Source organism: Oncorhynchus gorbuscha, linkage group LG16 (genome assembly GCF_021184085.1).
Source record: "Oncorhynchus gorbuscha isolate QuinsamMale2020 ecotype Even-year linkage group LG16, OgorEven_v1.0, whole genome shotgun sequence".
NCBI lineage: Eukaryota > Metazoa > Chordata > Actinopteri > Salmoniformes > Salmonidae > Oncorhynchus > Oncorhynchus gorbuscha.
The window spans coordinates 4,766,400-4,793,999 of NC_060188.1; the positions used below are offsets into that span (position 1 = coordinate 4,766,400).

Consider the following 27,600-nt stretch of genomic DNA (forward strand, 5'->3'; position numbering starts at 1 on the left):
AGGGTGCGTTCTGAGCCCTCTCCTATACTCCCTGTTCACCCACGACTGCGTGGCCATGCACGCCTCCAACTCAATCATCAAGTTTGCGGACAACACTACAGTGGTAGGCTTGATTACCAAAAACGACGAGACGGCCTACAGAGAGGAGGTGACAGCCCTCGGAGTGTGGTGTCAGGAAATAACCTCACACTCAACGTCAACAAAACTAAGGAGATGATTGTGGACTTCAGGAAACAGCAGATGGAGCACCCCCCTATCCACATCAATGGGACAGTAGTGGTGAGGGTAGTAAGTTTTATGTTCCTCGGCGTACACATCACAGACAAACTGAATTGGTCCACCCACACAGACAGCATCGTGAAGAAGGCGCAGCAGCGCCTCTTCAACCTCAGGAGGCTGAAGAAATTCGGCTTGTCACCAAAAGTACTCACAAACTTCTACAGATGCACAATCGAGAGCATCCTGTCGGGCTGTATCACCGCCTGGTATGGCAACTGCTCCGCCCACAACCGTAAGGCTCTCCAGAGGGTAGTGCCCTCCAGGACACCTACACCACCCGATGTCACAGGAAGGCCATAAAGATCATCAAGGACAACAACCACCCGAGCCACTGCCTGTTCACCCCGCTATCATCCAGAAGGCGAGGTCAGTACAGGTGCATCAAAGCAGGGGCCGAGAGATTGAAAAACAGCTTCTATCTCAAGGCCATCAGACTGTTAAACAGCCACCGCTAACATTGAGTGGCTGCTGCCAACACACTGACTCAACTCTGGCCACTTTCATAATGGGAATTGATGGAAAATGATGGAAAATATATCACTAGCCACTTTAAACAATGCTACTTAATATAATGTTTACATACCCTACATTATTTATCTCATATGTATATGTATATACTGTACTCTATATCATCTACTGCATCTTTATGTAATACATGTATCACTAGCCACTTTAAACTATGCCACTTTGTTTACATTCCCTACATTACTCATCTCATATGTATATACTGTACTCGATACCATCTACTGCATCTTGCCTATGCTGTTCTGTACCATCACTCATTCATATCTTTATATACATATTCTTTATCCCTTTACACTTGTGTGTATAAGGTAGTAGTTTTGGAATTGTTAGGTTAGATTACTCGTTGATTATTACTGCATTGTCGGAACTAGAAGCACAAGCATTTCGCTACACTCGCATTAACATCTGCTAACCATGTGAATGTGACAAATACATTTGATTTGATTGGATTTGATACCTATGGTACAGTTAATAACCATAGCAATGAACGCTAAAAGGCCAACCTTACTGAAGCACTTTTAATTCGTATGCCTATCACTCTGTACTGGCAAAATTCTACTACTCTTAGCCTCTTAGTATCTTTCACCCCTGACCCAGCTTCCACTACTTTCTTCACTGCCAAAGCATACAACACTTTCTCCACAACTCTGACCATGGCAATCTCAACCCGCCTCTCTCGCACCGGACACTTCTGATCCCCAGCAACATGGTCCACCCTACAGTTTACACACACCACTTCTTTCACTGATATTACACAATCCTTTGACTCAAGCCCTCCTGTATGTACACTTCTCACACCTAGGAATCTTCCTCCTACACACTGCTGCAACATGACCATACACATGGCACCTGAAACACCGTAGTGGGTTCGGCCCTAAAGCTCACACAGGAAAACTGATATATCCTACCAGTAATTTGTCGGGTAAAGACTCAACATCAGACAATCAAATCAAATTTTATTGGTCACATACATATGGTTAGCAGATGTTATTGCGAGTGTAGTGAAATGCTTGTGCTTCTAGTTCCGACAGTGCAGCAATATCTAACAAGTAATCTAACAATTCCACAACAACCACCTAATACACACAAATCTAAGTAAATGGATGGAATAAGAATATGTACATATAAATACATGGATGAGCTACCTAAGGAAAACCAGCTACATCGAACTACAAAAGGAAAACCAGCCACATTGCTGACACCGACATCCTGCTTCTGGACAAGCTAAACACCTTCTTCGCCCAATTTGAGGATAACACAGTGCCACTGACACGGCCTGTTACCAAGGACTGTGGAGCTTTCCTTCTCCGTGGCCGCCGTGAGTAAAACATTTAAACGTGTTAAACCTTGCAAGGCTGCCGGCCCAGACGACATCCCTCGCCACATCCTCAGAACATGCGCAGACCAGCTGGCTGGTGTGTTTACGGGCATATTCAATCTCTCCCTATTCCAGTTTGCTGTCCCTACATATTTCAAGGTGGCCACCTTTGTTCCTGTACCCAAGAAAGCAAAGGTAACATCTCATATGTACTGTAAATGACTTTCGCCCAGTAGCACTCATCTGTGTCATCATGAAGTGCTTTGAGAGACTAGTCAAGGATCATATCACCTCTACCTTACCTGCCACCCTAGACCCATTTCAATGTGCTTACCGCCACAAAAGATCCACAGACGATGCAATCGCCATCACTCTGCACACTGCCCTATCCCATCGGGACAAAAGGAATACTTATGTAAGAATACTGTTCATTGACTATAACTCAGCATTCAACATTATATAACCCTCAAAGCTCATCATTAAGCTCAGGAGGCTGAAGAAATTTGTCTTGGCACCTAAAACCCCCCACAAACCTTTACAGATGCACAATTGAGAGTATCCGGTCGGGCTGTATCACCGACTGGTACGGCGAATGTACCTCCCCGAAACCGTAAGGCTCTCCAGATGGTGGTGCTGTATGCCCAATGCATTACCGGGGGCAAACTACCCGCCCTCCAGGACACCAACAGCACCTGATGTCACAGGAAGGCCAAAAAGATCACTTAAGTAGGTTGTGGGGTATCAGTACTTTACTATTAACATTTTTTTAAATGTACTTTTATTTCAATACATTCCTAAAGAAAATAATGTACTATTTACTTAATACATTTGCCCTGACACCCAAAATTACATTTTGAATGATTAGCAGGACAGGAAAAGGGTGCAATTCACACACGTATCAAGAGAACATCCCTGGTCATCCCTACTGCCTCTGATCTGACAGACTCACTAAACACATATACTTTGTTTGTAAATGATGTCTGAGTGTTGAGTGTGCCTCAGTCTATCCATAAAACAATCCAGAAAATGGTGTCGTCTGGTTTGCTTAATATAAGGAATTTAAATTTACTTTGATATTTAAGTATATTTAAAACCAAATACTTTTACTCAAGTAGTATTTTACTGGGTGACTTTCACATCTCCTTGAGTCATGTTCTATGAAAGTATCTTCACTTTTACTCAAGTATGACAACGGATACTTTTCCACCTGTTTCCCACCCATCCTGAAACCACATATGGGTCCGGTAAAAAACAGGTCCACTTTCTCCAAAAACGTCAGTCCGACTGGATCAAATTCATCCTTATCCTGAACATCGGTGCAAGGCTCAGGCTTCAATATCTTCTCCATTCACTTTCCATAGACGTTTGTCCAAGTAAGGGAACTTCAAGTTGACCATGGTGAGAGGCCAGTTTCATTTTTTTAGGCATCTCAAAAGGGACATAGTTATTATTTAGCTAGATATCAAAATTAAAATAAAAAATAACAGCAATTAACTTTCAAAAACAGTTTTGTATAAAAAAGTTAAACTATGCTATTCTGAAATAGCATTTCATCTGACCTAATGAGCAGACATGATTGACAGTTGTAGTTCAAACTGAACAATGTAGACATTGTGTTGTGTCTTTGGCATCATTAAATTGAAGACTGTTATTTTATCAAATCAATTCTCTGTAATTATTATTATGTGACTAACTAATCATGTAAATGTAATTAACTAGGAAGTCGGGGCACCAAGGAAAATCTTCAGATTTTTTCAATATCTGATCAATTAATCTTCTAATTAATGAATTATTATTTATCTCACGTTAGTCTCATTCCAAACATCGTAAATGGTTGGTTATCTGCACAAACCCAGCCTTCACTATGAATCATCCATACATCAATTGTCTTAATCATTTAGTTAGTAACTAAATAATCACAGACATGCATAACAAACAAACAGTAGATACGGTTACAAGGAAACGATAAGGGATGTGCCCTAGTGGGCTAAACCGGTATCGCAGCTTGGTAGACAAAGGGACTGAGAAGGGCACGAAAGACAAAAGACACTACACAGTTGATAATTATAATAATTGCAATGCTAATTCTTTGCAAATGAACGCTCACTCATTCGGGAATAATTGCAATCAATATATATATTTATGTTCAGTGTGTTGTCATGATCTCTGTTGGAATCGTCCGTCTTTCTGTTGGAAAGTTTATCCAAACTTCTCTTTGCATCCCTGGAGTCTTTTGTGGTTAGAATGGATACGTCAGAGTCCCATTCAGAAATGTTCTTATAGAATAAATGTTTTGGCAGTTGTCAGTCTTCGCATTCAGTCAACATAAATTCTAGCTGCAAACTAGTAATTAGTATCAAAGATTTGCTCTTATTCTGTCGGTATCAATAGTCTCAGAGTTGAGATAAACCTGAGATAAAAGAGCCTGGGTGTAGGGGAAGAGAGGTGGTGAGAGAGTTGGTGCTTGCTATATCTAAAGAGGGCCACGTCATGACAGTGTACACCGTAGGCAACGTGGTTTTTCACCCAAGTATACATTTGCTGTATAAAAAGGTTTACTGTTCCTAAACAACATTCCTTGTAGTTGGAACATGGAAAACAAACGGTCGACTACATCCCTTTTCCTTTTCTTAAAAACAAGACGAGTGGCGTATTTCAACACTCGTGTTGTTTTTAGGGCGACCCTTTCCCATGAATCAGTGATCTGCATCTAGATCAACAAGCACAATAGCCCACAATTGACCTGTTTGGCCCTTGGGGTTCCAACTGAACAATGGCTGTCTTGACATTGCAATGAGGAGAACATACACACACCAAAAGAGTTGTTCAGTAGCACCACACCAGACAGACAGTAGGGTCATACAACCACAGGCATGAAATGCTTCTCATAGTCCGAAACAAACTGATCGTCCTCCAACAGTAGGGTCATATAACCACAGGCATGAAATGCTTCTCATAGTCCGAAACAAACTGATCGTCCTCCAACAGTAGGGTCATATAACCACAGGCATGAAATGCTTCTCATAGTCCGAAACAAACTGATCGTCCTCCAACAGTAGGGTCATATAACCACAGGCATGAAATGCTTCTCATAGTCCGAAACAAACTCATCGTCCTCCAACAAGCTCCCGGACTCTCCCCCATCCCTCTCCTCCTCGTCAGTATCGATAATTCTACTGTAACCCTTGTCAGCAACCTCCTCCTTTTCCGCCTCTTCATCAGTCCTTATGTGGGTGCACTCCTCTCCCACCACCCCCTCTGTCTGTCCATCAGGGCTGGACCTTTTCCTAGGACAGGCATTGGCATCCCAGAAAGGGTTTTCCACCACCTCCAGCTCAGAGATCTTTGGGTTAGACTCCAGAGGAGAGAAGATCGCCGTCAAGGAGCTGTTAAACTGGAGCAACGACAGGCAGGGAGTCAGAAACATTCATTTATTCCTCTATGGTTGTATGTTATGCCTCTGACTGGTGATAATACTACTCAAGGGAATGGTATATTACTAGCCCAATACAGCCCCTGCTACTGTATGTGGTATAATCAACATTTAGGTTAATGTAGTACGCACATTCTTTATTTTACAACAGGTTCTTACTGGAACATTACAAATAAGATACCATCCATATCTATAGGTAGTGTGTTCCTCGACCCAAATGGCTGAAGAAAAACCAGGCAGGAAGACATGACGAACTCTGGGGCTCCGTCCACCACTAACTAGAATACTATAAGACTAACTAATATCAGACTGATACTAGATTAGTCAGTCACAGCCACATAGTGATAGTCTGCCCTGCACTCACCTGCAACTTCATCTGTTGGAGCAGTTTGCTGTTGCTGGGGTCAGGCACTTTCGCACAAGTCTTCATTTGTACACTACAGAAAATACACAACAGTATCATTGACATACTGCACACCAAAAGAGTTGTGTTCCTTCAATTGACTTGTTCATTTGTATATCACCCTAAAAGTGGTAGAAATATTTGATCCATTGTTTTAGTTGAAAGGGGTATAGCATATTGTTTGTTTTATATTTTTGATCAAGACCATTGTTATGGAGGGCATAATTGAAAGCCCAACTCAACTGCCCGATCTCATTTCCACTTCCTCAAGTGTTTCCCCTTGAGAGAGAGGAAGGAGACATGAGAGCACCACACCCTGTATGTGTTCAGTCGGCACGAAACGTTGCAAAACTTTTACATTTTTTGCATCAGTGTGTCCTAATGAACATGGCCATGGTTCAAAACAATGAGAAAATAATCAGAATCAGGCTATTTGGGTTGAAGTATGGGAATCCAGTTTCTCACATTATGATGATCAATAGCAACATCCCTGTTATTATTCCTGGCACCAGATATTTGAGGAAACCTGTGACAACAAAGGGTGAGAGATGGGGGAGGTTAGAAGGCAAAATGACCAATTAGACTGCAATCCATGTTCATAATCACATCCTGTAGCACAAAGGTCTATTTCAAACAAAGCATGCATTCAATATACTGTTATTATTTTCTGAGGAACTTCAGGACCCTTTCTGTTTTAAAGGTGATGTTATATACAGTATTATACACAACCTATAATAATATTTCTAGTTTGTTTAATAATAAATAATAATTAGTGTTATAGATGACCTCTGTGTCACCAGTTAGGTACATAAACACTGAATACATCTCATCACGGTTGTTAGAGAACCTATAACAGCTATACGCTTCTTGTCATCATTATCAAATTACTACATGGCATAGTGGTAGAATACCATGGCTGTTCTCAGTAGAGAAGTTGATGGTTTCACTGGGTCCCAGTCCAGCCTTAGTCTCAGCCCTGATCCAAACCTGGTGGTGACCAGATGTAAGTCCTAACAGATGGAGGCTGTTCTGGTCCCTACTCACGTTGTACACTGCAGATGAAGGAAAGGTTTAATGATTGGGAGCAAGGCCACTGATGTGTGGGAACGAGAGTGTGCAGCACGGTAGCCTGTGGACAGTCTGGTCCCAGATCTGTTTGTACTGTGTTTATTTAACTAGGCAAATCAGTTAAGAACAAATTCTTATTTACAATGACGGCCTACCCCGGCCAAACCCGGACGACGCTGGGCCAGTTGTGCGCCGCCCTATTGGACTCCCAATCACAGACAGATGTGATACAGCCTGGAATCGAACCAAGGATGCCTCTTGCACTGAGATGCAGTGTCTTAGACCGCTGAGCCACTCTGGAGCCAATAATGACAATAGGGGTTGGCAAGACAGAACAAACAGATCTGGGAACAGGCAAAAATATTTTATACTATTTAAGCTACTACAATGTAATGCTATATTTTATGCTAATGTACACAACGGGCAGTGGAGACTGCACTTTTATTCTAACAATATAGCATTGTAGCAACAAAAGATTTATCCCAGTTTATCCACTGTCTTTGTGTTGTTTACCTGTAACGTTGTTTAATACCAGCTGATAGCACAGTATGAGCCCCTTACTCTGGGTCAGGGAGATGTGTTGCCAGGACAAAGTCACTTGAGAGTCAGAGATGTGCTGAACCTTGAACTCAGTCACTTTGGGTGGGACTGAGGAGTGATTGAGAGAGGAGGAAATGGAGGTGAAATGGGTAAAGGAATAGTCAAAAGTAGCAGAAAAATAAACAATAAATAAAACATTTTACAGTGAGTTAAAAGGCCGGACAAATTAACATTAGGTAAAGACGTGATATTTAGTTTTCCACATAGTTTTCCACTGAAAATCGGTCATGTGCACTAATTGCACTGATTACATACTGGCAAGTACATTATAAAGACTTGTATTTCCATGCTCTAATATACTTACGTCCATGAAGAGAATACGAGATTGCAGACGCAAGCAGGCAGCTACTGTTGATGAACACTGCAAACAATGACACATTGTAGGCAGTGTGGTTCTCAAAATCACCTGTAGGTGGAGACAGAGACAAAAGCGATGCTGTCATCTTGAAACCACTTTGAAACATTACAAAATATCAATAAATATGTTCAGAAAGAAATGGTATCATAGATCAGTTTAAGCCACACAAACCTCTTAAAATGACTGACGTATGATTTTGGTGCACTATAATCCAATCAAAGCCCTGTGTCGGAGGAAGTCCCACCTGCTTGTACTGCACCACATACTCATGCATGTTTTCAATGGGCTGGGGTGGCAGGGACCAGGATACATTGAGGCTCAATATATCCTGGTTCACAGTGAAGGATAGCTCTGGCACCTGTAGACCTAAGTGAAAGAGAAACATACAAACTGACACTATTATCACACTCACACACACCTTTCAAATAAAATCTAATTGTATTACTCACATGCGCCGAATACAACAGGTAGACCTTACAGTGGAATGCTTACTGACCAGCCCTAACCAACAATGCAGTTTAAAAAAATAACAATAAGAAATAAAAGTAACAAATAATTAAAGAGCAGCAGTAAAATAACAATAGCGAGACCATATACAGGCAGTACTGGTGCAGAGTCAATGTGGGGGGCACAAGTTAGTCGAGGTAATTGAGGTAATATGTACATATAGGTAGTTATTAAAGTGACTATGCATAGAGCAGCAGAAAAGAGAGGGGGGTGATGTGAAAAGTCTGTGAAGCCATTTGATTAGATTTTCAGGAGTCTTATGGCTTGGGGTTAGAAGCTGTTTAGAAGCCTCTTGGACCGAGACTTGGTGCTCCGGTACCACTTGCCGTGGGGTAGCAGAGAAAACAGTCTATGACTAGGGTGGCTGGAGTCTTTGACCATTTTTAGGACCTCCCTCTGACAACGCCTGGAATAGAGTTTCTGGGTGGGCCGTACGCACTACCCTCTGTAGTGCCTTGCTGCCGGAGGCCGAGCAGATGCCATACCAGGCAGTGATGCAACCAGTCAGGATGCTCTCAATGGGGCAGCTGTAGAACCTTTTGAGGATCTGAGGACCATTTCCAAATCTTTTCAGTCTCCTGAGGGGGAATAGGTTTTTGTCATTCCCTCTCCACGACTGTCTTGGGTGTGCTTGGACCATGTTAGTTTGTTGGTGATGTGGACACCAAGGAACTTGAAGCTCTCAACCTGCTCCACTGCAGCCCCGTCGATGAGAATGGGGGCGTGCTCCGTCCTCTTTTACCTGTATTACACAATTATCTCATTTGTCTTGATCACGTTGAGGGAGAGGTTGTTGTCCTGGCACCACACGGCCAGGTCTCTAACCTCATTCTCATAGGCTATCTCGTTGTTGTCGGTGATCAGGCCACTGTTGTGTCATCCGGAAACTCAATGGTGGTTTCCCTTACCTGATGTGGGTAGAGCTAGGGGAGCAGGTTTGCTGGCACCCTGGGAATTGTAGACGGACACATCCACCCCTGATACACCCCACAGAGAGGGTGTGAAGCGGCATCTCTTCTCTTGACAGACACAAAGGCCACCAGGCTTTGACATGGACATGTTCACAACCGCCACTGTCCCGTTACTGTATGATAATGTCACCACGTACCCCAGTACCTTCCCCTGAGCCAACCAGGTGGGCATCTCCTGAGGATAGATACCAGACAGGGGGATTAGTTATAGCAGGCTATAGGGAAGGGGGTGTTGTGGGGAGGCAGGTAGCCTAGTGGTTGAGAGCATTGGGCAAGTAACCGAAATGTTGCTGGTTTGAATCCCTGAGACGACTCAGTGAAAAGTCTGTTCATGTGCCCTTGAGCAAGGCACTTAACCCTAATTGCTCCTGTAAGTCGCTCTGGATACGTTCTTATGATTAGAAAATGCATAATCTTTTGAAACATGAATCACTTGTCTAACCGGATTATATGATACAGTTTGAGAGATATATATATACATACACACACACACACCGTTCACCGTTCAAAGTCAAAATGACCTTGTTTTTGGAAAGAAAACTTTTGAATGGTAGTGTGAACATACACTGGTCACTTAGAAATGACCTTGTTTTTGAAAGAAAACTTTTGAATGGTAGTGTGGTGAACATACACTGCTCAAAAAATAAAGGGAACACTTGAAAAAACACAATGTAACTCCAAGTCAATCACACTTCAGTGAAATCAAACTGTCCACTTAGGAAGCAACACTGATTGACAATAAATATCACATGCTGTTGTGCAAATGGAATAGACAACAGGTGGAAATTATCAGCAATAAAGGGAGTGGTTCTACAGGTGGTGACCACAGACCACTTCTCAGTTCCTATGCTTCCTGGCTGATGTTTTGGTCACTTTTGAATGCTTTCATTCTAATGGTAGCATGAGACGGAGTCTACAACCCACACAAGTGGCTCAGGTAGTGCAGCTCATCCAGGATGGCACATCAATGCGAGCTGTGGCAAGAAGGTTTGCTGTGTCTGTCAGCGTAGTGTCCAGAGCATGGAAGCGCTATCAGGAGACAGGCCAGTACATCAGGAGACGTGAAGGAGGCTGTAGGAGGGCAACAACCCAGCAGCAGGACCGCTACCTCCGCCTTTGTGCAAGGAGGAGCAGGAGGAGCACTGCCAAAGCCCTGCAAAATGACCTCCAGCAGGCCACAAATGTGCACGTGTCTGCTCAAACGGTCAGAAACAGACTCCATGAGGGTGGTATGAGGGCCCGACGTCCACAGGTGGGGATTGTGCTTACAGCCCAACACCGTGCAGGACATTTGCCATTTGCCAGAGAACACCATGATTGGCAAATTCGCCACTGGCGCCCTGTGCTCTTCACAGATGAAAGCAAGTTCATACTGAGCACACGTGACAGACGTGACAGAGTCTGGAGACGCTGTGGAAAACGTTCTGCTGCCTGCAACATCCTCCAGCATGACCAGTTTGGCGGTGGGTCAGTCATGGTGTGGGGTGGCATTTCTTTGGGGGGCTGCACAGCCCTCCATGTGCTCGCCAGAGGTAGCCTGACTGCCATTAGGTACCAAGATGAGATCCTCTGACCCCTTGTGAGACCATATGCTGGTGCGGTTGGCCCTGGGTTCCTCCTAATGCAAGACAATGCTAGACCTCATGTGGCTGGACTGTGTCAGCAGTTCCTGCAAGAGGAAGGCATTGATGCTATGGACTGGCCCGCCCGTTCCCCAGACCTGAATCCAATTGAGCACATCTGGGACATCATGTCTCGCTCCATCCACCAACGCCACGTTGCACCACAGACTGTCCAGGAGTTGGCGGATGCTTTAGTCCAGGTCTAGGAGGAGATCCCTCAGGAGACCATACGCCACATCATCAGGAGCATGCCCAGGCGTTGTAGGGAGGTCATACAGACACATGGAGGCCACACACACTACTGAGCCTCATTTTGACTTGTTTTAAGGACATTACATCAAAGTTGGATCAGCCTGTATTGTGGTTTTCCACTTTAATTTTGAGTGTGACTCCAAATCCAGACCTCCATGGGTTGATAAATTTGATTTCCATTGATAATTTTTGCGTGATTTCGTTGTCAGCACATTCAACTATGTAAAGAAAAAAGTATTTAATAAGAATATTTCATTCATTCAGATCTAGGATGTGTTATTTTAGTGTTCCCTTTATTTTTTTGAGCAGTGTATATATATGACCTATTATGATGGGATGTTGTGTTAACATACCTTCCACATAAGGGCACATTGAGAAAGCTCAGAGGTGACTCCACAGTCACTCCACACATCCAATGCTTTCACAGGCGCTGAGAACGAGAGAGAAATAGTTTAATCATCTATCACCACAGAATAAGTGAACAAATATTTTCAAGCTGTGGAGACCACAGGATTACATTACCCATCAGCACCCACTGACAGACCTGACTCAGAACTCCATGCTTTGTAGACTGAGCTCCAGTCACTCATCAGGGCCTGAGGGCCCTCACAGACACAGCGCACCTGGAACTCATAAACAGTGTAGGGCCGTGGAGTCAGGAGTAGGAAGCTGCGTAGGATGTCCTCTTCCTGAGCAGGACATGAAAGAATGACACACAGAAGAACAGGGATGGGCAAGAGGCGGCCGCAGGGATGGGGGGGTGAGGGATTCTTTTGGATTAAAAAGAAACTCCAGGCTACATTGCACATTTAATAGCTTATAGAAAGTACAATTATAATGGAGCTTATTATTTTGAAATAGCTGGCCTTTTCTGCACGCAAATAGATTTTGACAAATAAATTGTTTCCCAAAAGAATCTGTGCATGTGGCCCTCGAGCCTCAAAAAGTTACCCGTCCCTAACTCAGAAGGACAACATTCCCAGTACGAAATTCCCACAGATAATCGAGAGACAATGGTATTTCAATGTTTCATTCCCTACATCTAAGGGACTGAATGTTTGAAAAAATAAACAAATGACCCTCCCCTATACCCAAAATAATAATTACAACAAAGTGGATAGCAGAGAACATGATTATCATTTACCCTCACTCCTAGGTCAGACCAGATTATAATTTACCCTCACTCCTAGGTCAGACCTTAGATGTGCAGTTTTAGAAACTGTTCTTAGTTTTGTAAGCATTACATGGCAAAGTAGCCAAAGTTGTCTATCAACTGCAAAAATTGAACGCAACAGAACCAGTTACAACCGGAATACCTGATACCTGAACCGGAATACAATGAAGTACAGAAAAAGCCATACATTTTTTAAACACAGCATTGTTTTAACCACATATCATCAGGTAGAGGCCTATTTGTATTTATTATGGATCCCATTAGCTGCTGACAAAGTGAAAGCATGCTAACTTCCTGGGGTCCAGCAAAATGAAGGCAGTTTATACAAGCTTAAAAACAATCCATTACATTCACAGATCTCAAACACACTGTGCCTTCAGGCCCCTACTCCACCGCATCTACAGTACTAAATCCATGTGTATGTATAGTGCGTATGTTATCGTGTGGGAGCATGTGTCTGTGCCAATGTTTGTGTTGCTTCACAGTCCCCGCTGTTCCTATATGCACAAGTAACTTTTCTTCATTTGGTAAACTATCATTTTCTAATAGATTCTATTTTATTCCATGATATTGTTGTTCCAAAATAGATGTGTGTTGACTGTGATTAGGGCATGGGAATAGAAGACCACTGCTAGGCTAAATGAACAAACTAGCCATGGATAGCTCATCGCACGATCCTCAAACCAACAAGACTGGCCAAACTCGTGGTTCTAAAAGTGAATTCAAAGGCAGTGTAGAATGACTGCATAGCCTAATAAGACATTTTTGGTTAATTTATTTTTTAATTCAAAGTATTTTTTTCACATTTTCATAACCTAATCGGTTCCATAAAATCTGTGTAAATTACTTGAATATGGCTTATTGGGAGGTCAATAACTCTGATAAATACCTTCATTATGGGCAACGAAACATATTGTTTTTATTAGAATCAATTCCAGCAGTATAGCAGTCCTCCTGCCATCTCCTCTCAAACAGGACATCAGTAGGCCTAGTAATGCAGTGTAGTTTTATATACACCATCCCAGCAGCAGATAAACTCAGGAGAAACAGTACATTTTCTGAGAAATATAACTTTGCCCTGTGCTTCTTCTTCGTATAGCCTAGGCCTACAGCATAGGCTATGGATCATTTGATTGAGACCACACTAGTTGCACTTGATATTGCGCGCCCAGCAGAGAATCAGGGATGAGGGGCAGCATCAAGCCACATCGAGATATAATGAGCAACTCATTCTCAATATGACATTTAATTGATTACAAATTACATGACCCTCCCCTGGATTAAATAAAAATACTAAACCCTCCCCCGACTGAAATTGAAAAACATCCCTGGGTACATTTTGACCGCTCCCCAAATACCCTGTCTTCTGTCCTGAAGTGCACAGTAATCCCTGCATTGGATTGGTGTAGGTTTGGGCGGGAGGGAGTTTCCAAAATATTTCTTATACCGTCATTTTACTTTAAATCCATGAATGGAAGTGAAAGAGTGCACACTTGGGGAAATGAACAAAACCCCAGACTCACTCACCTGAGTCCAGCCATGCTCAGCTCACTCACCTGAGTCCACCTGCCATGCTCAGCTCACTCACCTGAGTCCAGCCATGCTCAGCTCAGCTCACCTGAGTCCAGCCATGCTCAGCTCACTCACCTGAGTCCAGCCATGCTCAGCTCACTCACCTGAGTCCAGCCATGCTCAGCTCACTCACCTGAGTCCAGCCCTGCTGGTCCTGGGGGCGATACTGGACCTCGCACAGTTGGTCAGAGCTGCCTTGATCCTCACACTGCACATTCCAGTAGATCTCCAGGGGCTGAGGGCAATGGTGAGTTATTTCAGGGGTGGGTGGCTTTTCTGGTAGAGGAATGGATAGGGAAGAGAGGACAGAGTGGGAGAGTGAAAGAAAGAGAGCAAGAGAGAGAGCAGGAGATAGAGAGAGGGTGGGGGGAGATAGAGAGAGTGGGAGAGATAGAGAGAGGGTGGGGGAGATAGAGAGAGGGTGGGGGAGATAGAGAGAGGGTGGGGAGATAGATAGATAGAGAGAGGGTGGGGGGAGATAGAGAGAGTGATAGGGGAGATGGGGGGAGATAGAGAGAGGGGGGAGATAGAGATGGGGGAGATAGAGAGAGGGTGGGGGAGATGGGGGGGGAGATAGAGAGAGGGTGGGGGAGATAGAGAGAGGGGTGGGGGGAGATAGAGAGAGGGTGGGGGATGGAGATAGAGAGATAGGGGTGGGGAGATAGAGAGATAGAGAGAGAGGGTGGGGGGAGATAGAGAGAGGGGGAGATAGAGAGAGGGGGGGGGGGAGATAGAGAGAGGGTGGGAGAGATAGAGAAGATAGAGAGAGGGTGGGGGAGAGAGAGGGTGGGGGAGATAGAGAGAGGGGGGAGATGGTGGAGATAGAGAGAGGGTGGTATAGAGAGTGGGGGAGATAGAGAGAGAGGGTGGAGATAGAGAGAGAGGGGTGGGTGGGGGAGATGGTGGAGATAGAGAGGGGAGAAATGGGGGGTGGGGAGATAGAGAGAGGGTGGTGGAGATAGAGAGAGGGTGGGGAGATAGAGAGAGGGTGGGGGAGATAGAGAGAGGGTGGGGGAGATAGAGATAGAGAGAGGGTAGTGGATGAGAGAGGGTGGTGGAGATAGAGAGGGGTGGGGGAGATAGAGAGCACAAAAGAGAGTCAGTAAGACAGCTGGAGAGAGACAAAAACTGAAAGTGTCATGTCTGTCCCTCTGAATAAATAGGGAATGTACAGAGAAGAGTCATCCCTGACTGACTCACTGATATCTCCAGTGTTGAAGGCAGCCATTGTAGACGTGGCAGAGCCATGCTGGTTCGCAGCTTTGACCAACACAGTCAGGTCACTGTAACTGGTGTAAAGTTCACGAGGGATCACGCCACTCACATTGGTGCCCTCCACCACGCTGCTAATGCTGAAAAGGAAGTTGCAGGACACATAAATACACACCACTCAAACACCACATCTGGCAGCACTGTGCAGACATACAGTCTTACAACACAGATCTAGCTCCAACACACCGAGCATGCCAGAGGGCTGCGGGTAGGGCTGTGACAGTCATGGAATTTTGGATGACGGTTATTGGCCAGTTAAATGACTGAGGTCACCGTAACAACTGTTCACATAGCAAAATAAAGGCACACATTTTCTACTCTCCGCTGCTCCTGACTGCATGCGCTGCCATAGAAATAGAATGAATAAAACGGGCGTCCCCATCAAGTCAATGATGACATAATGGGTGGACTGGCGGACATTGTGAGTGTAAAGCTAGGGTTGTGTTCGTAAATTCACTCTGGAGAGTGTAAGGAAGTGCTATTTCTTATGCAAATGACCAGCTTACTGCTATTACATTGCTATAACTGAGACAACGTATTTTCACAGTGAAACATGTTAGGTCCCATACAGGATAGCTTCCACACCCACACACACACAGCACACACACATACACACACTAACTGCCGAGGACACACAGATAAGACATGCACCCACACATTGGGGGGAAGAGACACAGCCTTGACTTGCAGACACAAGCACACACACACAATCTCCTTCCTAGCCGAGCATTGTGTGACTGAGAACGGCACTACGAGACTCAGAGGAATGACAGACGGCCCAACAGGGCCAACCAGAAGACCGGACTTCCAGACTCAACCTACTTTCTGTACTGTACATAACATGCTTGCAATCTGTTATCGGGGCTTCTTTCTGCTGGTTCCTTGTGAGCCAAATGAATGAGCCCGTATACGTTGTACCAGATATCTTTACTCTGAATAAACTGTCGCTTGTCATACAATTTACCACCTTGTCTGAATCGATCCTTGACCGACTCGCCCTATCTACATATCCCATTATCAACAAGAGCCAGAGAGCGCGCCCTGGGCGTTGGTAAATTCAAAGAGTTGTCAGATTGTCAGTTCGTAAATTCAGAGCGTTTCGCTCTCCGAGCGTTCCGAGCAACACACTGGACGCTCTGGCGGAGGAGTTGGTGATCCGAGCCTTCTGGCCTCACAATGGCAGTCAAGCACCCAAGCTAACTGGATAAAGTTAGCTAGCTTGCAAGCTACTTCCAGACAAAAATGAGAGAACACCTCACTGAGCATTTTCTCCATGTTATCCAAAGCATTGGTGACTGTAACTGTGCTGCTGGCAACACTTTAATCACGCTTAATTACACCGGCAATATTCAATGCTGTAGGGCGTTCGTAAATTGGTCAGTTATTCTGCGCTCTAGGCACACTGAGATGAGAGCGCTCTGAAAATGGAGAAGATGGCCAGAGCAAATTTACGAAATATTCAGCAAATTTAACGTGTAAATATTTGTATGAACATAAGAAGATTTAACAACTGAGACTTAAACTGAGCAAGTTCCACAGACATGTGACTAACAGAAATGGAATATGTGTCCCTGAACAAAGAGGGTGTCAAAATCAAATGTAACAGTCAGTATCTGGTGTGGTCACCGGCTGCATTAAGTACTGCAGTGCATCTCCTCCTCATGGACTGTTCTTGCTGTGAGATGTTACCCCACTCTTCCACCAAGGAACCTGCAAGTTCCCATACATTTCTGGGGGGAATGGCCCTAGCCCTCACCCTCCGATCCAACAGGTCCCAGGCGTGCTCAATGGGATTGAGATCCAGGCTCTTCGCTGGCCATGGCAGAACACTGACATTCCTTGCAGGAAATCAAGCACAGAACGATCAGTATGGCTGGTGGCATTGTTATGCTGGAGGGTCATGTCAGGATGAGCCTGCAGGAAGGGTACCACATGAGGGAGGCGGATGTCTTCCTGTAACGCACAGCGTTGAGACTGCCTGCAATGACAACAAGCTCAGTACGATGATGCTGTGACACACCGTCCCAGGTTTTATTGTCCAAAGCTGAAGGGTTATCCAGATCGGTTTATGTCTCGTTATCACTTGACTTACCACCTAAAATTGTAAAGTTACTTAGATAAGATTCTTTCTCACTAATACCCAAGAACAAGGAGGTCTTGAGGTTTTAGATTTCAATACTCTAAATAATACTTTTTAAATAAATTGGATCCTGAAGTATGTTTAGAACCAGAACAGTTTTGGAATGTCTTCCCTATTTATTTGACTCCCTTGGTGGTTTAGAATTTTTTGCTTTGGTCTAATTTTGATGTTGATAAAATCCCAGTAAAGTTGGCCAAATTCCATGAGCAGGCAATTTTAGCTTGGATGTTAGCGCATAAACACAAACACATACTTTATATGGATCAACAAAGATATACGATTTAAAAATACGTCTCTTTTTTCGTAACTGGTCTGAGAATAAAATGATTTTGGTTGGTCACTTAATGAATGAGGAAGAATATCTACTCTCATATGGGGAATTTCTGGATAAGTTTAAAATTCCAATAACCCCAAAATAATATGCAATTGTTTTTGATGTGATTCCAAGGAGGGTTGTATCTCTTTGAAATTCCTCTGGTTGATGTAACATAGATTTACATGAAAATAATTCATTGGCAATATTAACATCAAAGATAAATGTAGTAATAAACAGATTAGGAATATTGTTTGTGATCTTACAATTCCCTCAGCAAGACTCTTTTGGTCAAATATCTATGGTGATATACATCGGGGGAAAGCATGGAAAATTGCTAACAAATATTGTATCAGTAACAAAGTAAAGAAAGTTTTATTTAAAATGTTATATCGAATTTATCCTGTGAAACATGTTTTGGAAAGATTCAAGCTAAATATTGACTTTAACTGTGATTTCTGTGGAATGGAGAAAGAGACCATTTTGCATTTGCTTTTTGCCTGTATTTATAGTAGAATGTTTTGGATTGACATACAGAATTTTGTTACAAAAAAAATAGGAAAGGTTGTACTATTTAATGGTTTTGATACAATGATTTATTTCAGAAATTCTGACATAGATAAAGATGTCGTATATTTAATTCAACTGCTAATAATAGTAGGTAAATTTCATATTCACAAATGCAAATGGTCTAATTCAAAACCAAACATTTTTCACTTTATAAATGAATTTAAACAATATGGCACTACTTTAACTAAAAGGAAAAACAAAAAGGCAAATAAAACTTGTTGTATTATTAATGAATATGATTTGTGTCACGCCCTGACCTAAGTATTCTTTGTTTTCTTTATTATTTTGGTTAGGTCAGGGTGTGACATGGGTGATGTATGTGTTTTTGTTCCTGTCTAGGGGTTTGGGGATTTTTTTGGGGGGCCACACGAGGAGATTGGCTGAGTCAGGACGGAGACCTAAGCCAACTCCTCGTGCTTACCGTGGGGAGAGTGTTACTGGTCTGGCACCGTGTTATGCGGTGGAACGCATGGTGTCTCCAGTGCGCATTTCTAGCCCGGTGCGCTCTATTCCAGCTCCTAGCATTTGCCGGGCTAGAATGGGCATCCAGCCAGGAAGGAGGGTGCCGGCTCAGCGCTCCTGGTCTCCAGTATACCTCCATGGACCAGGATATCCTGCGCCGGCTCTGCGTACTGTGAGTCTGCACAGCCCTGTGCGTCCTGTGCCAGCGCCCTGCATTTGCAGGGCAAGTATAAACATCCGGCCAGGACGGGTTGTGTCAGCTCTACACTCCAGACCTCCAGTACACCTCCACAGCCCAGTACTTCCTGTGCCTGCTCTCCGCACTTGCCTTGAGGTGCGTGTCTCCAGCCCAGTACCACCAGTGCCAACAACACGCACCAGGCTTCCTGTGCGTCTCCAGAGCCCTGTACGCCCTGTTCCTCCTCTCCGCACTTGCCCTGAGGTGCGTGTCTCCAGCCCGGTACCACCAGTGCCGGCACCATGCACCAGGCCACCAGTGCGCCTCCAGGGTCCAGTACTCCCTGTTCCTGCTCCTCGCACTCGCCCTGAGGTGCGTGTCCCCAGCCTGGTACCACCAGTGCCGGCACCACGCACCAGGCCTATAGTGCGCCTCGGCAGTCCAGTACGACCTGTTCCTCCTCCCCGCACTCGTTATGAGGTGTGTGTCCCCAGCCCACTACTACCAGTGCCGGCACCACGCACCAGGCCTACAGTTGCGCCTCGCCAGTCCAGAGCGTCCGGCAACAGTACCCAGTCCAGAGCGTCCGGCTACAGTACCCAGTCCAGAGCGTCCGGATCCGCCAGAGTCTCCCTCCATTCCGGATCCGCCAGAATCTCCCTCCAGTCCGGATCCGCCAGAGTCTCCCTCCTGTCCGGATCCGCCAGTCTCCCCAGTCCGGATCCGCCAGAGTCTCCCTCCTGTCCGGATCCGCCAGTCTCCCCCCAGTCCGGATCCGCCAGAGTCTCCCCCCAGTCCGGATCCGCCAGAGTCTCCCTCTAGTCCAGATCCGCCAGAGTCTCCCTCCAGTCCGGATCTGCAGAATCTCCCTCCAATCCAGAGGCGCCACTCACTCCAGACTCGACCATCAGTCCAGTGGCGTCCTATAGTCCGTGGACGGCGGTGAGCCTTGGTTTCATGCATGTTAACATTAGAAGCCTTCTCCCTAAGTTTGTTCTATTCACTGCTTTAGCACACTCTGCCAACCCGGATGTTCTAGCTGTGTCTGAATTCTGGCTTAGGAAGACCACCAAAAATTCAGAAATTTTAATTACAAACTACAACATTTTCAGACAAGATAGAACTGCCAAAGGGGGCGGTGTTGCAATCTACTGCAAAGATAGCCTGCAGAGTTCTGTCCGACTATCCAGGTCTGTACCCAAACAATTTGAACTTCTACTTTTAAAAATCCACCTCTCTAAAAACAAGTCTCTCACCGTTGCTGCCTGCTATAGACCACCCTCTGCCCCCAGCTGTGCTCTGGACACCATATGTGAACTGATTGTCCCCATCTATCTTCAGAGCTCATGCTGCTAGGCGACCTAAACTGGAACATGCTTAACACCCCAGCCATCCTACAATCTAAACTTGATGCCCTCAATCTCACACAAATTATCAATGAACCTACCAGGTACCTCCCCAACGCCTTAAACACGGGCACCCTCATAGACATCATCCTAACCAACTTCCCCTCTAAATACACCTCTTCTGTCTTCAACCAAGATCTCAGCGATCACTGCCTCATTGCCTGCATCCGTAATGGGTCAGCGGTCAAATGACCTCCACTCATCACTGTAAAACGCTCCCTGAAACACTTCAGCGAGCAGGCCTTTCTAATCGACCTGGCCGGGGTATCCTGGAAGGATATTGATCTCATCCCGTCAGTAGTGGATGCCTTCCAAACCATCTTAAATAAACATGCCCCATTCAAGAAATGTAGAACCAGGAACAGATATAGCCCTTGGTTCTCCCCAGACCTGACTGCCCTTAACCAACACAAAAACATCCTATGGCGTTCTGCATTAGCATCGAACAGCCCCCGTGATATGCAGCTGTTCAGGGAAGCTAGAAACCATTATACACAGGCAGTTAGAAAAGCCAAGGCTAGCTTTTTCAAGCAGAAATTTGCTTCCTGCAACACTAACTCAAAAAAGTTCTGGGACACTGTAAAGTCCATGGAGAATAAGAACACCTCCTCCCAGCTGCCCACTGCACTGAAGATAGGAAACAGTGTCACCACTGATAAATCCACCATAATTGAGAATTTCAATAAGCATTTTTCTACGGCTGGCCATGCTTTCCACCTAGCTACTCTTACCCCGGTCAACAGCACTGCACCCCCAACAGCAACTCGCCCAAGCCTTCCCCATTTCGCCTTCTCCCAAATCCGTTCAGCTGATGTTCTGAAAGAGCTGCAAAATCTGGACCCCTACAAATCAGCCGGGCCAGACAATCTGGACCCTTTCTTTCTAAAATGATCTGCCGAAATTGTTGCCACCCCTATTACTAGCCTGTTCAACCTCTCTTTCGTGTCGTCTGAGATTCCCAAAGATTGGAAAGCAGCTGCGGTCATCCCCCTCTTCAAAGGGGGGGACACTCTTGACCCAAACTGCTACAGACCTATATCTATCCTACCATGCCTTTCTAAGGTCTTCAAAAGCCAAGTCAACAAACAGATTACCGACCATTTCGAATACCACCATACCTTCTCTGCTATGCAATCTGGTTTCAGAGCTGGTCATGGGTGCACCTCAGCCACGCTCAAGGTCCTAAACGATATCTTAACCGCCATCGATAAGAAACATTACTGTGCAGCCGTATTCATTGATCTGGCCAAGGCTTTCGACTCTGTCAATCAACACATCCTCATCGGCAGACTCGACAGCCTTGGTTTCTCAAATGATTGCCTCGCCTGGTTCACCAACTACTTCTCTGATAGAGTTCAGTGTGTCAAATCGGAGGGTCTGCTGTCCGGACCTCTGGCAGTCTCTATGGGGGTGCCACAGGGTTCAATTCTTGGACCGACTCTCTTCTCTGTATACATCAATGAGGTCGCTCTTGCTGCTGGTGAGTCACTGATCCACCTCTACGCAGACGACACCATTCTGTATACTTCTGGCCCTTCTTTGGACACTGTGTTAACAACCCTCCAGGCAAGCTTCAATGCCATACAACTCTCCTTCCGTGGCCTCCAATTGCTCTAAAATACAAGTAAAACTAAATGCATGCTCTTCAACCGATTGCTACCTGCACCTACCCGCCTGTCCAACATCACTACTCTGGACGGCTCTGACTTAGAATACGTGGACAACTACAAATACTTAGGCGTCTGGTTAGACTGTAAACTCTCCTTCCAGACCCATATCAAACATCTCCAATCCAAAGTTAAATCTAGAATTGGCTTCCTATTTCGCAACAAAGCATCCTTCACTCATGCTGCCAAACATACCCTTGTAAAACTGACCATCCTACCAATCCTCAATTTTGGCGATGTCATTTACAAAATAGCCTCCAATACCCTACTCAACAAATTGGATGCAGTCTATCACAGTGCAATCCGTTTTGTCACCAAAGCCCCATATACTACCCACCATTGCGACCTGTACGCTCTCGTTGGCTGGCCCTCGCTTCATACTCGTCGCCAAACCCACTGGCTCCATGTCATCTACAAGACCCTGCTAGGTAAAGTCCCCCCTTATCTCAGCTCGCTGGTCACCATAGCATCTCCCACCTGTAGCACACGCTCCAGCAGGTATATCTCTCTAGTCACCCCCAAAACAAATGATTTATTTGGCCGCCTCTCCTTCCAGTTCTCTGCTGCCAATGACTGGAACGAACTACAAAAATCTCTGAAACTGGAAACACTTATCTCCCTCACTAGCTTTAAGCACCAACTGTCAGAGCAGCTCACAGATTACTGCACCTGTACATAGCCCACCTATAATTTAGCCCAAACAACTACCTCTTTCCCAACTGTATTTAATTTATTTATTTATTTTGTTCCTTTGCACCCCATTATTTTTATTTCTACTTTGCACATTCTTCCGTTGCAAAACTACCATTCCAGTGTTTTACTTGCTATATTGTATTTACTTTGCCACCATGGCCTTTTTTGCCTTTACCTCCCTTCTCACCTCATTTGCTCACATTGTATATAGACTTGTTTATACTGTATTATTGACTGTATGTTTGTTTTACTCCATGTGCAACTCTGTGTCGTTGTATCTGTCGAACTGCTTTGCTTTATCTTGGCCAGGTCGCAATTGTAAATGAGAACTTGTTCTCAACTTGCGTACCTGGTTAAATAAAGGTGTTCTCAACTTACCTACCTGGTTAAATAAAGGTGTTCTCAACTTACCTACCTGGTTAAATAAAGGTGTTCTCAACTTACCTAACTGGTTAAATAAAGGTGAAATAAAAATAAATACAAAATATAAAAAGAGATTAAGTAAGTGTGACGAGTCAGAAGTGGAGCGGGATCCACGTCCCGAGCCAGAACCGCCACCTCGGAGTTATGCCCACCCAGACCCTCCCATATAGGCTTAGGTGTGCGGCCAGAAGTCCGCACCTTTGGGGGGGGGGGGGTACTGTCACGCCCTGACCTTAGTATTCTTTGTTTTCTTTATTATTTTGGTTAGGTTAGGGTGGGACATGGGTGATGCATGTGTTTTTGTTCCTGTCTAGGGGTTTATATGTCTATGTGTTAGTTGCCTGTGTCTGCACTTATCATATATAGCTTCACGTTCGTTTTGTTGTTTTGTAAGTTTGTTTAAGTGTTCTTCCTCTTCATTAAAGAAGATGTATTCAAATTACACTGCGCCTTGGTCTCCTCCATTCAACGAATGTGACAATTTGTTTGTTTAGGATTCCTGGAAACGTAAATAGTTTGTTTGTATGCTTGTTTGCATGTGACTATCCCTCTATTGTTTGTTGATATTTGTTAATAAAACAATTAAAATATATATATATTTATTTTTAAACGCGGTCGTCTCGTGTCGAACTGCGCATGTGCAAGCCGTCAAATCAAAGGCACTCCTTCAATATGAAGTCGTTTTTGACTGAAATTAAAACGTGTCAGTTTGCCACCTTCACGAGGTTTGCGTAATAACAAGTTCAACTACTTAAAGCTACAATATGTAATTTTTTGGCAACCGGATCAAATTGACATAGAATTTAGCGTTATAGATCTGTCATTCTCATCTAAAGGAAGTTTAAGAAAAAGTACATATGTTCTATGTGCACTATGTCTATGCTTCCCGGTCTTAAGTTTCATTTTTGAGTCTTTTACTTTCGGTTTTGTACACAAGCTTCAAACAGCTAAAAATACCATATTGTTGGTTGTGGAAAAGATATTAGCAATGATTCTCCACACTATAATTGCTTGTTTTGTCACAAACTGAAATTAGGCAAGCTATTAGAATTTTAGCAAACATAGTGCATCTTTAAGAGATTGGCTTGAATCTAGGTTGTGCCTTTCGATTTCAATAAAATTAACAACTAAAGGAAGAATTTGTCACTTCTCTCATTGACTTCTCAAACCCCACGCCTAGTCTGTTTGGTTTGTTTCTCAAGCGTTCCCGGAAGTTTGCGATATTGTGGGTCTGGGTTTAGAAACTCTGTGCTTGTATTTTATTTTTTAACCTAGACTGCTAGTCTAGGTAAGAAAATACAAAGATTAAGGCATCGTAATAATTCCATGCAGAAGCATTTGAAAAGAAAAATTCATGGGATCAGCACCATTGCTAACTAGCAACACTGTGTCACGTTCTGACCACAGTTCTTTTCTGTTTTCTTTGTTTTAGTGTTGGTCATGACGTGAGCTGAGTGGGCATTCTATGTTGTATGTCTAGTTTGTCTATTTCTATGTTTGGCCTGATATGGTTCTCAATCAGAGGCAGGTGTTAGTCATTGCTTCTGATTGGGAACCATATTTAGGTAGCCTGTTTTAGGTTGGGTTTTGTGGGTGGTTGTCTTCTGTCTTTGTGTTTATGCACCAGATAGGACTGTTGTGAGTTTGTTCACATTTGTTGTTTTGTGTTTTTTTGTGTTCACGTTTATTGTCCTTATTAAACATGTCGAACACTAACCACGCTGCATTTTGGTCCTCTCCTTCAACGGAAGAAAACCGTTACACACTGGTTCCATGAATTGCAAAGAGTTATGGTAAATTATAACACTTGTCTTAACCTTAATCTTCAACCTATATGTTGGCTAGATGGTTGTACTATTTTTTTTTCTTGCATTAGCATAAAGTGCTTATTTTTTCACCAGCCTTATGATATGCTTCAGACCGGTTGCATTCTGCCTAGACACCGAAGCTACACTGCTTGAGTTGGTTCCATGGTTGATTCAGAGCAGTACAACTTTCGCATTATTGTGACGTTATCCTTCCCATCTTCAACCTAGGAGCAAAGCAGGAAGCAGGACGCGTACCCATCAGTATGTGCTGTGATTTGTTGATTAAACTCAACTGACACTCCAATGTATGAGCCACATCAGTTAAAATCATTAGAATAAAAATGTTACATTACCATGGAAATTATTGCATTATTGCATCACAACAGAAGGCAGCCATTGCGAGAGAACCCATGAGTTTCCCAGTCAACTTGCCAGGGTTAGTGGTTCCAAGCCTGTTTATTCATTCTACAGTATTTCTGTATGTGCTGCTGCTGCAGGGAGAAAGGTTTTGCCAAGGCAACCGAAGACTTGTTTGCTACAACACCTTGCTTGTTTCAGCAAAGAACAATGAAGTTTCATGATGTTAAGAGTCCATGTTACTGCAGAAACGGACTCAACCACAACGGTTTTCTTGAGTTGAAGGAGAGGCGGACCAAAACGCAGCGTGGTTACTTGTATACATCTTTAATAAAGATAAACACGAACAATAAACATAAAAAACCTAAACAGCCTATCTGGTGCAAACAGAGACAGGAACAATGCCAGCCCTAGTTGCAGCTTAGCATTGTGAATGCACATTACCCCACCACCGCAGAAAATAAAGCAAAATTCCACTTCCCACTTGGTTACGAATGCTGCATTTGTAACCAAGTGGAAAGATGGCAATTTACCACCATAGGGTTAGATATAGGAATCTTGATGCATTAAACCCGTTTTTGGCATGGACATTGCCAATGAGGGCTTAGAAAAGTAATGACACGTGATAATAAAAGTAATATTAAATACAAAATGAGTAACAACAACTTGGCTATATACACGGGGTACCAGTACCGGGTCGAGCGCTCACAGATGCCATAATGGGACATAAATAAAGATAATATCTCTATCATTCTCTGTATTCGCTTGCTTGAATGCTTTATCTGAGATTGATACGTCTTTCTGTCCGTGGCCTCTGTCAAATAAATGATCACTATTTCAATATTTTATTTGGACTGACAAAGGTGTACGGTAAGGCACATAAGTCCGGCCCTGACACGGGCAGAACCATTGAGCCATCTCCATTTTGAATAAGTCCATTTTCTTCTACTACTTCTATGAGTTGGCAAACAAACTGAAAGGGTGCATACTGCCATCTAGAGTGTGTTGTTTCAACAGGTATAAAGCCAAGGATGGTGATTTACTTCCACCTACAGTTATGGAATGTTGACTCATGAGTATAATTCATTGGCTGATCCCTCCTGATGACCCGGATGGAATCATGTGATCCTTCCTTCACCCATAGGAAGTCCCACCCAGTTGACTACTTTAAAATGGTGAATCCTTTGATGACAATGTCCATGCCAAATGGGTTTTATCCATATAGAGTCCTCTGTCTAACGTTTTGGTGGTAAATTCCCACTTCCTGCTTGGTTACAAACGCAGCATTAACCCATCAGTTTCTAAACACCACGAGTCACCGCGGGTTTCCAAACACAGCGAATAAACAGCTATTCTTGCATCTGTGTAGGAACAGTATATGATAATTATGATATCCTATGTCTGGGTCATTTGTGAATATGAATATAGATGTCCTGTATATACTGTATTAAGATGGGATGTATACAGGCTATAGTAGACATGTCTTTACCCCTCTGTAGAATTCCAGTGCAGGCTGTAGGAGGTGGGGATCTGTGGGTTCTGTCCTGGATCCCAGAAACAGTGGATATCTGCCTGTTGTCCCTCCGTATAGGGGATGTGACACTGGGGAGCGGAGGGAGGAGATGGAGGGCCTGCAGAGAGTGAGGGAGACAATGAGGAGGGAGGTAGAAGTGAATTTCAAGTGATAGAGAAAAAGAGACCGGCAACAAGAGACAAATCCAATCAACGTTTATTTGTCATGTACACAGTTTTGCAGATGTTATCACAGATGCAGCAAAATTCTTAAGTTTCTATCTCCAACAATGCAACAATATCTAGCAGTACAATAATAATACACACATAATCCAAAAGCTAAAAAAATGAGAGATATCAGAACGAGCAATGTCAGAGTCCGGAGTATAAATAATATATATATGAATATGATGGTGTGAATAGACAGTATGTACAGTATGTAAATAGAAAAGGTCTGTACAGCAGTAGTTTTGTATTTTTTTATTTCACCTTTATTTAACCAGGTAGGCCAGTTGAGAACAAGTTCTCATTTACAACTGTGACCTGGCCAAGAAGTGCGACACAAACAACAACACAGAGTTATACATGGAATAAACAAACATACAGTCAATAACACAATAGAGAAAAAGTATATATACATTGTGTGCAAATGAGGTAAGATTAGGGAGATAAGGCAATAAATAGGCCATAGTGGTGAAATAATTACAATTTAGCAAT

The 27,600-nt window shown here is 43.9% G+C and overlaps 1 protein-coding gene across 2 annotated transcripts in view; it reads right to left on the minus strand.

Annotated features, from left to right (window-relative positions):
• Positions 1-4,552: 4,552 nt before the first annotated feature.
• The window catches only part of LOC123999130 (interleukin-6 receptor subunit beta-like), a 30,653-nt gene continuing 7,605 nt past the window's right edge, over positions 4,553-27,600 (minus strand). Inside the window, exons 3-15 of one of the 2 annotated variants that reach the window (XM_046304573.1) lie at positions 26,861-27,002; positions 15,283-15,434; positions 14,216-14,358; positions 11,881-12,025; positions 11,690-11,766; positions 9,400-9,637; positions 8,156-8,350; positions 7,931-8,032; positions 7,588-7,674; positions 6,870-7,010; positions 6,424-6,484; positions 5,920-5,992; positions 4,553-5,516 (exon numbers count right to left, since the gene is read on the minus strand). In XM_046304573.1, coding sequence (XP_046160529.1) covers positions 5,184-5,516; positions 5,920-5,992; positions 6,424-6,484; positions 6,870-7,010; positions 7,588-7,674; positions 7,931-8,032; positions 8,156-8,350; positions 9,400-9,637; positions 11,690-11,766; positions 11,881-12,025; positions 14,216-14,358; positions 15,283-15,434; positions 26,861-27,002 — 1,889 coding nt within the window. In that variant the 3' untranslated portion in view covers positions 4,553-5,183. Of the gene's footprint in view, positions 5,517-5,919; positions 5,993-6,423; positions 6,485-6,869; positions 7,011-7,539; positions 7,675-7,930; positions 8,033-8,155; positions 8,351-9,399; positions 9,638-11,689; positions 11,767-11,880; positions 12,026-14,215; positions 14,359-15,282; positions 15,435-26,860; positions 27,003-27,600 lie in introns of both variants that reach the window. The other variant, XM_046304572.1, reaches the window with a different exon arrangement.